Source organism: Gobio gobio (assembly GCF_949357685.1).
Source record: "Gobio gobio genome assembly, chromosome: 16".
Lineage (NCBI taxonomy): Eukaryota > Metazoa > Chordata > Actinopteri > Cypriniformes > Gobionidae > Gobio > Gobio gobio.
In genome coordinates this window covers 878,356-893,953 of record NC_137109.1, presented here as the reverse complement: position 1 = coordinate 893,953, position 15,598 = coordinate 878,356, and the positions used below count along the sequence as shown (strand labels likewise).

The following is a 15,598-nucleotide window of genomic DNA, read 5'->3' as shown; positions in this document are numbered from 1 at the left end:
AGTGTGAGTGTGTGTGTGTGTGTGTGTCTGTGCAGAGTCCATAAACTTCCTTTCCAAAGGAGGCTTTGTTTTGTCTGAACTAACCTTCAGCACATTACACACACACACGCACACTCACACATTTTTGACCGTTTAACATGTCTGAATCATTTCCATGATTTGTGTGTGTGTTCACACAGCTAATGCGACACAAGTCACCAAGTGTCATCCGATTCAATGATGCAAATTTCAAAACTTAAACCTTTCTGCTCATTTCTGACCGTAGAGGCTCAGAGGGCAAATGAAGGGTCACATTATGACTTTATGCAGTATGATAATCACCTTTACATCTGCTTTCTGCCTCCGGCTCACGAATGGAGAAATCCTGAGGAAATCTCACTCAATCTCAAGGACAGGAATCAGTGTGGAAGTTCTGACTTCTCTCTGTAATGTTATCAGAATCTGAAGAGCGTCTGGCGGATGAGGGAACATGATCGTCTGTGCTTTTCATGCAACCGCCATTGATCCCTGTGAGCAAAGACTGAAAACAACTCTCTCTCTCTCTCTCTCTCTCTCTCTCTCTCTCTCTCTCTCTCTCTCTCTCTCTCTCTCTCTCTCTCTCCTTCTCTCTCTCTCCTTCTCTCTCTCTCAGACTGCTGAGCGCGATCAGACCGGGTCTGGTGAAGAAGATAAACCGGCTGCCCACTCCTGTAGCTGCTCTGGTAAGGGTTTCTCCTCTAAACATCTCTGTTTTAATGTTTTATATTATGCCTGAAAGTTCTCCCAAACCCATCTAAAAATCCAGAGTTTTGCACTGTTAATGAACAAGTTAAAAATGAAGCTGGTGTTGATCTGAGTATAAACTCGTGCAGTGGATGGTTTTGCTGTCAGGATGCAGTTTCTCAGTGTCCTGGATGCCTCTCAGACACAAATATGATTAAAATGTAAATGTTTCTGAAGACATGACCATTTTGAAACGTTTACACCGTTCACTGCATCTCTGAGACAATCACGTGATGATCTCTGTGAATAGTCAAAGAATCCGGCGTCCGCGTCCGCTCACGTTTCCCTTAGGGAACACATCTGGAGGAATCTGAGGAATCTTGAGTTTGGTGGCTCGATGTGGCCAAAGCGTTCCGGCCAGCGGCTGAATGTGTGTGTGCTGAGAAGCAGATACTGCTCCAAATGTCAAACTCTATATTGAGTTAAAACCACGCTGAAGTTTCAGGCTAATGAATGCACCTCTTGTTTTCTTTAAGGGCGTTCTTTTCATGTTCGCCCTCCACCTCCTTTTGTCCCAGAGTCCCGTGAGTGGATGAAAACAAGTGTGCACTCTCCACTTCACGACTAGAAAGCTTGACAGAGTTAGCAGGACAGCAGCCAGAGGAAGACATCGGTCAAATAGCAGGTGTTAATCAGCCAGTGTTTCTGAGGGAAGTTTGGTTTGGCTGGGCCGCTTCCCTTTCTCCTCCATCCTTCACTCCTTCCCTCTCCGGATCGGCGTCTTATCTTACCCCGTCCACCCCTCCTATGGCTCGTAACAGGCATGGGTAATTACACGCCAGCATTCCTCACATCTCTCTCTCTATCGCTGTCGGCCCGGTTTCCCCCGCGTCTCATTATGATCCCAGAGCTGCAATTACACCGCGAGATCTCACTGCACATTAAAGCGCTGGAATGTGTCCTCGCGCCGCTCCATCAGACGAGATCTCCTGTGTTTGCATTATCTCTGCTCCACACTACAGTCAGCCGCCTACCATCACACGCACAGATGCAAAGATGCTCCAAATGCTAGCCATTATTATGGATTCTTGTGTTTTATGGAATATTGCAGTGTTTATTCTCAATGATTTATCATTATTGTTTTAATATTCAGAATAACTTCATCTCTTCTGTGATGACGAGGGCGGGGCCACCTGTCACTCACATGAGATCCACCAATAGCAAACCACAACCATCCAATCAATTCCCCACTGAATCAATCAAGCCCTGCCTACATTTGTTCTTGTTTGCGAAGCGATTCACTCGATATATGCCGATATAGAGGAGAAAAGACTTCCTTTTCATGCTGATGGTCGTTCCAAGAGTCCTGATTGGTTGTCAGTCTGTGCTTTAGTGGTGGGGTTTATTCAGTGACCAGTTTACTGACATTTCAGTAAAATTACAGTGTCAGACTCGTCACTTTCCATTGTCATTCCTGTTGCGTGTCCTCAATCTGGCCACCCGCGTCTGAGGAGGAGGAGGAGGGGAAACAACTCTCTCCAACATTTTGAATTTGGACTGCAGTACCTATTTCAACCTCTAGCTGCCAATATTACTTTAAAGGGGTCATATAATGGTACATGCACTTTTAAAAGTTGATTGTACGGAAATGTGTGTTGGCAGTGCCTGTACACAACCATCCTATCATGATAAAAATCCATCCAGTGTTTTTTTTTTAAATCTCAAATCGAGCCGTCTGATGTGATGTCACACGGTGTACACACCTCCCATTATTGTTGATTGACAGCAGCGTTTCAACACAGACCCGCCCTGAGCGAGCGGTCATCAGTCCGCCATTGTTGATACGCTGCAGCAGAATGGCGTCTAAGCGATGGTGGTGTTCTGTTCTTGGGTGTAATAACGAGTCATTTTGATGTTCCTAAATCCGAACCGCTGAAAACGCAGTGGCTGCTGAGTTTTGTTTTCGAAGGGAATATTCCAGCCGATCAATGTCAATTTCATGTTTGCTCGAATCATTTCTCACCAGATTGCTTTATAAACGAATTCGCTACCAAATATTTGTGTTCCTGCTGCACCTCCAGAAGAAGTGAGTGTAACGTTTTATTAAACTTTATATTAATCTTTGCAAATCGCTTGCACGCTTCACGATGAATGCGGCTAAAGTTTACAGGGTAAGTTACATTACGGCCTGCTTTCTGTGTATGACGTTCTCAATATAATTTATAATCCCACGTTTATAATGAACAACGCGTTATAGTTGTTGTGTTATTACAAACTGTGTTCGCTGGTGATAAAGTTAACGTGGTAACAATGAACTAACGTATACATCAGTAAACACATAGCATTCGTATCTCACTACGCTACCCTGCCAGTACAAAGATAGATCAATGTGACATTACATTAACCAACCATTCAGAAACGTTATAAACATCAGAAACCTTAATTGTCGAATTTCTTTGGGGCCGTCATCTTGTTCCGGGTCCGACTCGGGTTCAAATTGTGTCCTCAGAGACTCCCATTGCCATTTCTCCAAAATATACCCTCAACTGTTGTCAAGGCAACACTCCACGTGTGTTGTGTCAAACGCCCACAGAGCAGAGGGGCGGGGTGAGCAAAGCTCATTTGCATATAAAGACACATGCACTGAAATGGCTTGCTGAAAACAGAGCTGGTTTTGACCAGGTAAAATTAGTGTTTTCTTACAATACTAATGAAAATTTTTTATTAAAGTATATCACAAACTTTTCATTTAGACTCATAAAGATTTATATTAACTTGTACAAAAATGGCATTATATGACCCCTTTATGAAACAAAATGCTTTTCTTATAGCCTGACAAACCAGACCCACTTCAAGATGTTGGGAACACACCATTGGCAGGGCTCAATCCGAGGCGGGATAAACGCTTGTCTTTCAGATTCCCTCTGGACGCAATTGGATAGCACTACAACCAACCAGAGCAAAGAAGAAGGGGAAGCGGAGCTAGTTGAGAGATTAAACTTTTGTATCCGGTCGGCAAAACTCATCTTCCTTTCTTAAGAATGACTTCAGTGCCGTTCTTTGTTCTTTTCTCAAAGAAAAGCTGAACTTAAGTGTTCCAGAGTCGCGGCCAAAGCAGATTGGAAAGACGCTGTTTGCCAGCTTCTGTGTTTACAGTAGCACGCAGAACCGCATCAACTCTGCCTTCATTATGTTAAGCCCGCCCACCGACTCTATACACGCTGTGATTGGTCTGACCAGAGTTTGGTTTTTCCAGCTCGCAAGCCAACGGAGAGTTAGCCAATGCTAGGGTGCGTCTAGACTTCTAGGCTACTATTCTTAGAGACACATAATGGGTAATTGTGCTTTTTGTTGATGGAACAAAAACAGACATGTAATATGTCAAACATGTGAGTTACTCATCAGTATTAATATCTGCATTGCTTAAATAGAGCGGTGCAGGTGTGACGTGTTGGCCAACCGGCCGTTAGCATCGCAGTGCTTCCGTTGAGGAAAACCCTATAGGATTTCCCCACAGGCTTTTGGATTATCGTTTAAAACAAGCTCTGTGATCAACACAAGTTTATGATACTTACACATCTAAATTTTAAAGCCTAAAAGCAGTCGCCAGAAATAAAAAGCTAACGCTAGGCTATAAACGGACTACACCACGGTCCCTCGGCTTCAGCGTCACCATCACTAACTCTTCCAGTTATCATCTCAAGACATTTCCCAGAGTGTTTGAGTTGGACTAGTTTATAAGAGCACAGTCATGAGCAGAATGAGGATCTAAAGCGACTGAGTTGACCTGTTCAGCTGAAGACGTTTCATCTCCTCGACAGCCGCTGTAGTCCATTAGCCACTTGTTAGCAACACACATAACCGCTTCAAAACATCTCGAGTGGGGTAATACTGATGTGTTTTATATCATAGAATAAAACGTGAAAGTGTCTTGAGCTTGTGTTCACCACAGACCTTACTTCAGCCAAAACCCCATTGACTTCAGGACGAGGGGATCGGAAGGGCTAAAATGCTAACTCGCTTCTGCGTTTTGGCCTACAAAGTAATGATGTCATCCAATCTATATTTCATTTAGGAATGCAACAAATTTGAATCTCTTGACCAGTAACAATAACTGATAGTTACTAGTTTGTAGTAGCCATTACTGATGTGGAATATGCAGCAGATGATCGATTAGATCTTGAACTTTGCTACAAACACTGGATCTCATGAACCAGTGAAAGCAAATATATTATTGAGAATGATAAGAAAAAAATTATTTACCAGTGAATAATATATTGGACACTTAAAGATATCAATTCAAATCTAATTAAAAAATATAATATTTTATCCAATGTAATACATCAGCCAAATATTTTATGAGTATTATATTGTTAACTTAGCAACAAATGCTGTTGGATGGATTGAGTAAAGTCTTGTTTCTCGTTTATTTTAGTAAGCGCACGTCTCCTCCCTTTGGAACGTCTGCATTTTCACACTGGGCTGATTTTGTTGTCAGATAATAAATTAAATGGATTACAAAGCATTCTGGGCAGATATCACTGCGGTTGCCTTTAATCCGTTTATTTTAGCTTTAAGGAAAATTGCGCAACATTGCAGATGTGTGTGTTATACAGCACGGCCGGGAGATTCTGACACAACATGAAGCGTTTCAAAACAAGCCTGAATTATTGCAGTTGTTTCAGACAGACTCGAGTCTTCTGAAACAATGAATTGGTTGCAGGTCTTTTTGGCAAAACAATTGTCAAGTGCAAACTGCACAAACACAGTTATCTGTTATCTCCTGCATCATAATAAAACAGGTCAACTCCCGCTTCCCTTTCCTGTTGTGCTGGTTAATGACTCCAGACTCGAGGTTGGGCGTCTCAGGTTGTTAGTTTTGCATAAACTCCTGCAACACAGCAGTGCTTTAGATCCTGAAGCGCATACCTGGAATGTTTTCGAGATTTTGTCAGAGTTATAAGGAACTTGAATAGATGGATGATCTCGGCTCTTGTCAAAATAGCCAGAGTTATGAATCATAATTAAAATGAATTGAGCAAATAATCTCAGTACATAGCTTCAAGAGGTTTCCAGAGGTTCTGCCAAACGGTAAGTTCAAACTGAATACATCCATAAATCTCACATATGAAAAGTTTGACCTTCAGATTTTAGAAGTGATCACAGAAACATGTTTTCTGAAGAAGAGTCAAGTGTCCATTTCCTCAGTCCGTCTGCGTCTTACTCTCCCTGTTTCTCCAGCAGAGATATAATGTCTGATATCTTTTTATGCAGGTGTCAGCGCGTTGTTTATTCTTGCGTGTTATTCTAGGCATTCTTGGTGAAGGATTGTGTGCATGGGCTGTGATCATGACTGCTACATTACACATCTCTGTAGTCCCTAGCATCTGTAAAACTGCATTCTTCCATCTTAAAAATATATCTACATTACGGCTCATGCTCTCAATGCTGAACAGTGAGTTGAGTCGTTCATCAGCTGTAGATTATTGTAATGTTGATGAGCTGTAGATTATTGTAATGTTGATGAGCTGTAGATTATTGTAATGTTGATGAGCTGTAGATTATTGTAATGTTGATGAACGGTAGATTATTGTAATGTTGATGAGCTGTAGATTATTGTAATGTTGATGAGCTGTAGATTATTGTAATGTTGATGAACGGTAGATTATTGTAATGTTGATGAGCTGTAGATTATTGTAATGTTGATGAACGGTAGATTATTGTAATGTTGATGAGCTGTAGATTATTGTAATGTTGATGAGCTGTAGATTATTGTAATGTTGATGAGCTGTAGATTATTGTAATGTTGATGAGCTGTAGATTATTGTAATGTTGATGAGCTGTAGATTATTGTAATGTTGATGAACGGTAGATTATTGTAATGTTGATGAGCTGTAGATTATTGTAATGTTGATGAGCTGTAGATTATTGTAATGTTGATGAGCTGTAGATTATTGTAATGTTGATGAGCTGTAGATTATTGTAATGTTGATGAGCTGTAGATTATTGTAATGTTGATGAGCTGTAGATTATTGTAATGTTGATGAACGGTAGATTATTGTAATGTTGATGAGCTGTAGATTATTGTAATGTTCATGAGCTGTAGATTATTGTAATGTTGATGAACAGTAGATTATTGTAATGTTGATGAACGGTAGATTATTGTAATGTTGATGAGCTGTAGATTATTGTAATGTTGATGAGCTGTAGATTATTGTAATGTTGATGAGCTGTAGATTATTGTAATGTTGATGAGCTGTAGATTATTGTAATGTTGATGAGCTGTAGATTATTGTAATGTTGATGAGCTGTAGATTATTGTAATGTTGATGAGCTGTAGATTATTGTAATGTTGATGAACGGTAGATTATTGTAATGTTGATGAGCTGTAGATTATTGTAATGTTGATGAGCTGTAGATTATTGTAATGTTCATGAGTTGTAGATTATTGTAATGTTCATGAGTTGTAGATTATTGTAATGTTCATGAGCTGTAGATTATTGTAATGTTGATGAGCTGTAGATTATTGTAATGTTGATGAACAGTAGATTATTGTAATGTTGATGAACGGTAGATTATTGTAATGTTGATGAGCTGTAGATTATTGTAATGTTGATGAGCTGTAGATTATTGTAATGTTGATGAGCTGTAGATTATTGTAATGTTCATGAGTTGTAGATTATTGTAATGTTCATGAGTTGTAGATTATTGTAATGTTCATGAGCTGTAGATTATTGTAATGTTGATGAGCTGTAGATTATTGTAATGTTGATGAGTTGTAGATTATTGTAATGTTCATGAGTTGTAGATTATTGTAATGTTCATGAGTTGTAGATTATTGTAATGTTCATGAGCTGTAGATTATTGTAATGTTGATGAGCTGTAGATTATTGTAATGTTGATGAGCTGTAGATTATTGTAATGTTGATGAGCTGTAGATTATTGTAATGTTCATGAGCTGTAGATTATTGTAATGTTCATGAGCTGTAGATTATTGTAATGTTGATGAGCTGTAGATTATTGTAATGTTGATGAGCTGTAGATTATTGTAATGTAGATGAGCTGTAGATTATTGTAATGTTCATGAGCTGTAGATTATTGTAATGTTCATGAGCTGTAGATTATTGTAATGTTCATGAGCTGTAGATTATTGTAATGTTGATGAGCTGTAGATTATTGTAATGATGATGAGCTGTAGATTATTGTAATGTTGATGAGCTGTAGATTATTGTAATGATGATGAGCTGTAGATTATTGTAATGTTGATGAGCTGTAGATTATTGTAATGTTGATGAGTTGTAGATTATTGTAATGTTGATGAGCTGTAGATTATTGTAATGTTGATGAGCTGTAGATTATTGTAATGTTGATGAGCTGTAGATTATTGTAATGTTGATGAGCTGTAGATTATTGTAATGTAGATGAGCTGTAGATTATTGTAATGTTCATGAGCTGTAGATTATTGTAATGTTGATGAGCTGTAGATTATTGTAATGTTCATGAGCTGTAGATTATTGTAATGTTGATGAGCTGTAGATTATTGTAATGTTGATGAGCTGTAGATTATTGTAATGTTGATGAGCTGTAGATTATTGTAATGTTCATGAGCTGTAGATTATTGTAATGTTCATGAGCTGTACATTATTGTAATGTTCATGAGCTGTAGATTATTGTAATGTTGATGAGCTGTAGATTATTGTAATGTTGATGAGCTGTAGATTATTGTAATGTTCATGAGCTGTAGATTATTGTAATGTTGATGAGCTGTAGATTATTGTAATGTTGATGAGCTGTAGATTATTGTAATGTTGATGAGCTGTAGATTATTGTAATGTTGATGAGCTGTAGATTATTGTAATGTTCATGAGCTGTAGATTATTGTAATGTTGATGAGCTGTAGATTATTGTAATGTTGATGAGCTGTAGATTATTGTAATGTTGATGAGCTGTAGATTATTGTAATGTTGATGAGCTGTAGATTATTGTAATGTTCATGAGCTGTAGATTATTGTAATGTTCATGAGCTGTAGATTATTGTAATGTTGATGAGCTGTAGATTATTGTAATGTTGATGAGCTGTAGATTATTGTAATGTTGATGAGCTGTAGATTATTGTAATGTTGATGAGCTGTAGATTATTGTAATGTTCATGAGCTGTAGATTATTGTAATGTTGATGAGCTGTAGATTATTGTAATGTTCATGAGCTGTAGATTATTGTAATGTTCATGAGCTGTAGATTATTGTAATGTTCATGAGCTGTAGATTATTGTAATGTTGATGAGCTGTAGATTATTGTAATGTTGATGAGCTGTAGATTATTGTAATGTTGATGAGCTGTAGATTATTGTAATGTTGATGAGCTGTAGATTATTGTAATGTTGATGAACGGTAGATTATTGTAATGTTGATGAGCTGTAGATTATTGTAATGTTGATGAGCTGTAGATTATTGTAATGTTGATGAGCTGTAGATTATTGTAATGTTGATGAACGGTAGATTATTGTAATGTTGATGAGCTGTAGATTATTGTAATGTTGATGAACGGTAGATTATTGTAATGTTGATGAGCTGTAGATTATTGTAATGTTGATGAGCTGTAGATTATTGTAATGTCGATGAGCTGTAGATTATTGTAATGTTGATGAGCTGTAGATTATTGTAATGTTCATGAGCTGTAGATTATTGTAATGTTGATGAGCTGTAGATTATTGTAATGTTGATGAGCTGTAGATTATTGTAATGTTGATGAACGGTAGATTATTGTAATGTTGATGAGCTGTAGATTATTGTAATGTTGATGAGCTGTAGATTATTGTAATGTTCATGAGTTGTAGATTATTGTAATGTTCATGAGTTGTAGATTATTGTAATGTTCATGAGCTGTAGATTATTGTAATGTTGATGAGCTGTAGATTATTGTAATGTTGATGAGCTGTAGATTATTGTAATGTTCATGAGCTGTAGATTATTGTAATGTTGATGAGCTGTAGATTATTGTAATGTTGATGAGCTGTAGATTATTGTAATGTTCATGAGCTGTAGATTATTGTAATGTTGATAAGCTGTAGATTATTGTAATGTTCATGAGCTGTAGATTATTGTAATGTTCATGAGCTGTAGATTATTGTAATGTTCATGAGCTGTAGATTATTGTAATGTTGATGAGCTGTAGATTATTGTAATGTTGATGAGCTGTAGATTATTGTAATGTAGATGAGCTGTAGATTATTGTAATGTTCATGAGCTGTAGATTATTGTAATGTTGATGAGCTGTAGATTATTGTAATGTTGATGAGCTGTAGATTATTGTAATGTTGATGAGCTGTAGATTATTGTAATGTTGATGAGCTGTAGATTATTGTAATGTTGATGAGCTGTAGATTATTGTAATGTTGATGAGCTGTAGATTATTGTAATGTTGATGAGCTGTACATTATTGTAATGTTCATGAGCTGTACATTATTGTAATGTTCATGAGCTGTAGATTATTGTAATGTTGATGAGCTGTAGATTATTGTAATGTTCATGAGCTGTAGATTATTGTAATGTTCATGAGCTGTAGATTATTGTAATGTAGATGAGCTGTAGATTATTGTAATGTTGATGAGCTGTAGATTATTGTAATGTTGATGAGCTGTAGATTATTGTAATGTTGATGAGCTGTAGATTATTGTAATGTTCATGAGCTGTAGATTATTGTAATGTTCATGAGCTGTACATTATTGTAATGTTCATGAGCTGTAGATTATTGTAATGTTCATGAGCTGTAGATTATTGTAATGTTCATGAGCTGTAGATTATTGTAATGTTCATGAGCTGTAGATTATTGTAATGTTGATGAGCTGTAGATTATTGTAATGTTGATGAGCTGTAGATTATTGTAATGTTGATGAGCTGTAGATTATTGTAATGTTGATGAGCTGTAGATTATTGTAATGTTGATGAGCTGTAGATTATTGTAATGTTCATGAGCTGTAGATTATTGTAATGTAGATGAGCTGTAGATTATTGTAATGTTGATGAGCTGTAGATTATTGTAATGTTCATGAGCTTTAGATTATTGTAATGTTGATGAGCTGTAGATTATTGTAATGTTGATGAGCTGTAGATTATTGTAATGTTGATGAGCTGTAGATTATTGTAATGTTGATGAGCTGTAGATTATTGTAATGTTAATGAGCTGTAGATTATTGTAATGTTGATGAGCTGTAGATTATTGTAATGTTGATGAGCTGTAGATTATTGTAATGTTCATGAGCTGTAGATTATTGTAATGTTCATGAGCTGTAGATTATTGTAATGTTCATGAGCTGTAGATTATTGTAATGTTGATGAGCTGTAGATTATTGTAATGTTGATGAGCTGTAGATTATTGTAATGTTGATGAGCTGTAGATTATTGTAATGTTGATGAGCTGTAGATTATTGTAATGTTCATGAGCTGTAGATTATTGTAATGTTGATGAGCTGTAGATTATTGTAATGTTCATGAGCTGTAGATTATTGTAATGTTCATGAGCTGTAGATTATTGTAATGTTGATGAGCTGTAGATTATTGTAATGATGATGAGCTATAGATTATTGTAATGTTGATGAGCTGTAGATTATTGTAATGTTGATGAGCTGTAGATTATTGTAATGTTCATGAGCTATAGATTATTGTAATGTTGATGAGCTGTAGATTATTGTAATGTTCATGAGTTGTAGATTATTGTAATGTTGATGAGCTGTAGATTATTGTAATGTTGATGAGCTGTAGATTATTGTAATGTTGATGAGCTGTAGATTATTGTAATGTTGATGAGCTGTAGATTATTGTAATGCTGATGAGCTGTAGATTATTGTAATGTTGATGAGCTGTAGATTATTGTAATGCTCTACTGGGTGGTTGCCCTGCTCGCTTAATAAATAAACTCCAGCTGGTCCAAAACGCAGCAGCTCCAGTTCTTACTAGAACCAGGAAGTATGACCATATTAGCCCAGTTCTGTCAACACTGCACTGGCTGCCTATTAAACATCGCATACATTTTAAAATCTTGCTTATTACGTACAAAGCACTAAATGGTTTATCTCCAATACTTGAGCGAGATCTTAACACATTATCCTCCATCACGTCTACTGCACTCTCTAAACTCTGGCCGGTTGATCATACCGAGAATATCCAAATCAACTGCAGGCGCTCGATCCTTTTCCTATTTAGCTCCTAAACTCTGGAACTCTTCCTAACATTGTTCGGGAAGCAGACACACTCTGTCAGTTTAAATCTAGACTAAAAACACACCTCTTTACTATGGCATACACATAAAACACTTTTCCCTCTAAAAAAACGTTATCAAAACGATTCCCGTTCACATGGATCTGCGGAAATGACTAGAAACGCTGTATTATGCAGGCCAGACGAGTCATTTGGCGGTCATTTTGTAAAGAAAAACTACGCGCCTGCGCACATACGTGCTCAAACGCTCTTGCCTATAGACTAAAGTCACCGTTCTCACAGATTCACGGTTTTTGACATTTACACGAAGATGATAATGGTATCATTTCAAAACTATTTCAAAGTTTGCGTTCTCAAGCCACTGAACACTGTTACCATGCAAATGTACGGCCAGAATTATGTTATTACTATTTTGGTTGAAAATGGTGTCGTGTAAGTGACCTCAAAGTAAATAACTAATGATTTTTACAACGGAAATGAATCAATCAAAAACTTACTTTAGTTGGACAATAACTTTCTCTAGAGCTGATGTACAGCCAAAACAATCTCTCTTCCATTCATTCCCTATCATCACTTAATCTGCTTTGAAAGCAATCTGTGTTGTGGAGAGCGCTGTATAAATGAAGGTGACCTGAACCCTCCTCTGAATGCCCAGATTCAGCTCTTCCAGTGCTGACAGCTGCACAAACCCTCGTGTGCACGGTCATGCGTGTAACTGAACATGCTGAAATGCTGTTACATGTGTTCAGTCAGTTCATCATATTTCTGCCTCCTAGAGGAACTGTAGCATTTCAAACTGTCCTGTAAAGCAGACTAATATCTCCATCCCCAGTGTGAAGAAGAGTGGATCAGTGGAAACACGTTTCTTGTAGTGTACTTGGCATCGCCATCTGGCTTCACCGTCTTCTGGCTTTGGCACATGATGCCAGTAACAGTAATGCATGAGGAGTAACTGTCTGTCGTTGCTTTTTGTGTCTCTTACTTCCAAAAAACACTGGAAATATTAACTACAATAGTTGAACAGTGTTCTTCAATATTGTCAGTTATTCTATGTTTCACTGTTTATTGTAATATCAGCGATGTTAGTAGTAAGCAAAGAGCATTGCTTAACTAATGGCCAAGAAATATGGGATGAATTTAGTCTCAAAATGATTAGCAAATGCACACACAGTTATCCATGAACTTGATAAATGTTGCAGATGTTTTTTCTATGCACAACCAAATGCCTTTTCAACTTGTGTGTGCAAAATTCAGAATGAAATGAATGTGTAGTTTTCTTTTGTGTTAGTGTATCAATGTGCAAGATATTTTTCTGCTTGTCTGTACAAGGTAAGCTATGTTTTATTAATAAAGTGTGTCCTGAATTTGGGGCTTAAATATCACTTTCTTAAATCGCTTCAAGCGTCTTATATTGGGAAGAGCGCTTTAATAATTAACACCAGGCCTATTCATTGGGTTGTGAAATGCTTGAAAACCACAAAAAGAAAGTCTCAAAATCCAAATGAACCAAATGAGACTCATAAAGAACGTAAATGAATGCACACGCGTCACCTGATCCACTAATGCACATCTTACGCAAATTATGATACACTAATACACTGTAAAAAAAAAAAAACAAGTTGAGACAACTTTTGCCTAAAGTTTAAGGCAACCAGCTGCAGAACATTTTTGAGTTTTCTCAACTTAGGGTCAACTAGTTGTACAAACTTTTTTCATGTTAAATAGTTGAATAAACTTTAAAAGCTGAATTTGTCATTCAAAACATAAGTTGTATATTTTACAGTGTATAAGAATAAAACATTTGTATTCACAAAAATCAAGTGTAGTGTCAGTTCATGCATGTGTTTATCATTTTGAGACCAAATTCATCCCATAAAGAAACAACTTCTGACATCTAGACAGCTATTTCGGTTTTACCCATAAAACAACACAACTCACTGCTTAACCATCATCATACGTTGGTGTTTGAAACACATTGATTCAACGATATAGATCTCATCCTCCTCATCATGCTGGTTTTTATATAATTTAAATAATTTCAATCAAAATGATTTGTACAGTCAATTGAAAATCTAAAGCAGAAACTGATGTGTTGAATGTTTTCCGTTGTGTTTGGCTGCCGCACAGCTTCCAGGATCAGGGTGAGCAGGTTTTGATCATTCCAGCGGGAAACAAAGGGGTATATTTGTCTAGAAACTGGCTCCAATGAGCACTTCCAGGGACGGATTAGTCTCAGGATTTGTTTATGAGTGGAGAGGCTTTTCTTGGCTTGCTGATCATCAAACATCCGTCTCTGAAAGACTAATGTGATATCTAGATGACAGTTGTTAGTAAAGCGGGGATCTGTGTTCATGTCTGTATGTTTGTTATGTGTGTCTTTACTTCTCTTTGTTGGCCTTAGATTTCTTTGGAGAAGTGAAGCGTCTTCTTTTGTTCAGAACTAACTGTCTATTCTGTTGACCCATTCTCTCTCTAATGTGTGTAGAAGCATCTGCAGGCCTAGTTCTTTATTTATACACCTGTGGCCATGAAGGGATTGAACACCTAAACTCAGGGATCCAATGCTTTTTGCAATATAGTGTATATAGAAATAAAACTTTGGTGAGAAAGCTTATGCTAGTTCATTAATATAGTTAATGAACATTTTAACTGCTGTGTAGTAACATTTTAATTAATCATGAGACAATGCACTTATTGTGTGTATGCATGTTTTAACATTATACGTATATTTATATTACAGCTTTATTAATTCCTCTAAGTATATGTGTTGACCTTAACCCTACCAGCAAACCCGTCTCGTATACCAGCCCTATTGTTTCACAACGAGCACATTCTACCAAACCAATTAAACACCGTGTGACCCAACATTTATAATAATATAGGCTCTGTTTTAATGTCGAACTGATATGAACAACAGCTGATGATCATGTTCTCCAGCATGATTTGAAATTGATCCATCTGTACAAACAGTCACATGATCAGTGTCACAGATTGGCTTGTTTAATCAGTGACCTACACTCCAAAAAAAAAATCTTGTCTAAACATATTGCAACAATTGCATATCAATTTTCCATGCGTTTGGATTACGTAATTTTAACATAATCAAATTAATAAACTTAATGTGATTCTTATATGTAATGAAACAGCTAAGATTTATGTAAAAGTGCACAGAAAAACACCCATGTTAAATGAACACTTCCTAGTGTTAAAGTACCATTGAAGCAGTGTTAAAGTTAATGAGATAATTTAGTGATGATTGAGCGTTAATGATGAACACCTGATGATAATGAGCAGAATCACTGACGGAAAGAGAAACACAAGAACTACAACTGACTTCAGCCACAACCTTAGATGAAATCAACTGAAGATAAAAGAAGATGACAATCAATTAAAATCTTCATGCTGCAGTGCATGTTGGGTACCACCAATCAACCCCCCCCCCCCCATGTGTCCCAGCATGCATTGCGGCATGAATCAATTATGCATCTTAATTGTGACATTTTTTTTTTATACTGACTAAATGCTTTTACTTTTGCTGTTTTTGTTGTGACATTTTTGTTGCTTATTTTATGTTCAAAGTTGATTTGTTTATCTGATTTTTTTTTATTGTCACCATTGTAGAGATTCATAATCTGATTCATGATGTCTGAGTGTGTCTAAGTAATGCCGTAGATTAAAAC

The 15,598-nt window shown here is 36.8% G+C and overlaps 1 protein-coding gene across 4 annotated transcripts in view; it reads left to right on the top strand.

Annotated features, from left to right (window-relative positions):
- The window catches only part of limch1b (LIM and calponin homology domains 1b), a 141,782-nt gene that overhangs the window by 50,296 nt on the left and 75,888 nt on the right, over positions 1-15,598 (top strand). For 2 of the 4 annotated variants that reach the window (XM_079838755.1, XM_079838754.1), the window contains exon 3: positions 632-701. In XM_079838755.1, coding sequence (XP_079694881.1) covers positions 632-701 — 70 coding nt within the window. Of the gene's footprint in view, positions 1-631; positions 702-5,549; positions 5,794-15,598 lie in introns of those variants that run through there. The other 2 variants (XM_079838756.1, XM_079838759.1) reach the window with 2 other exon arrangements.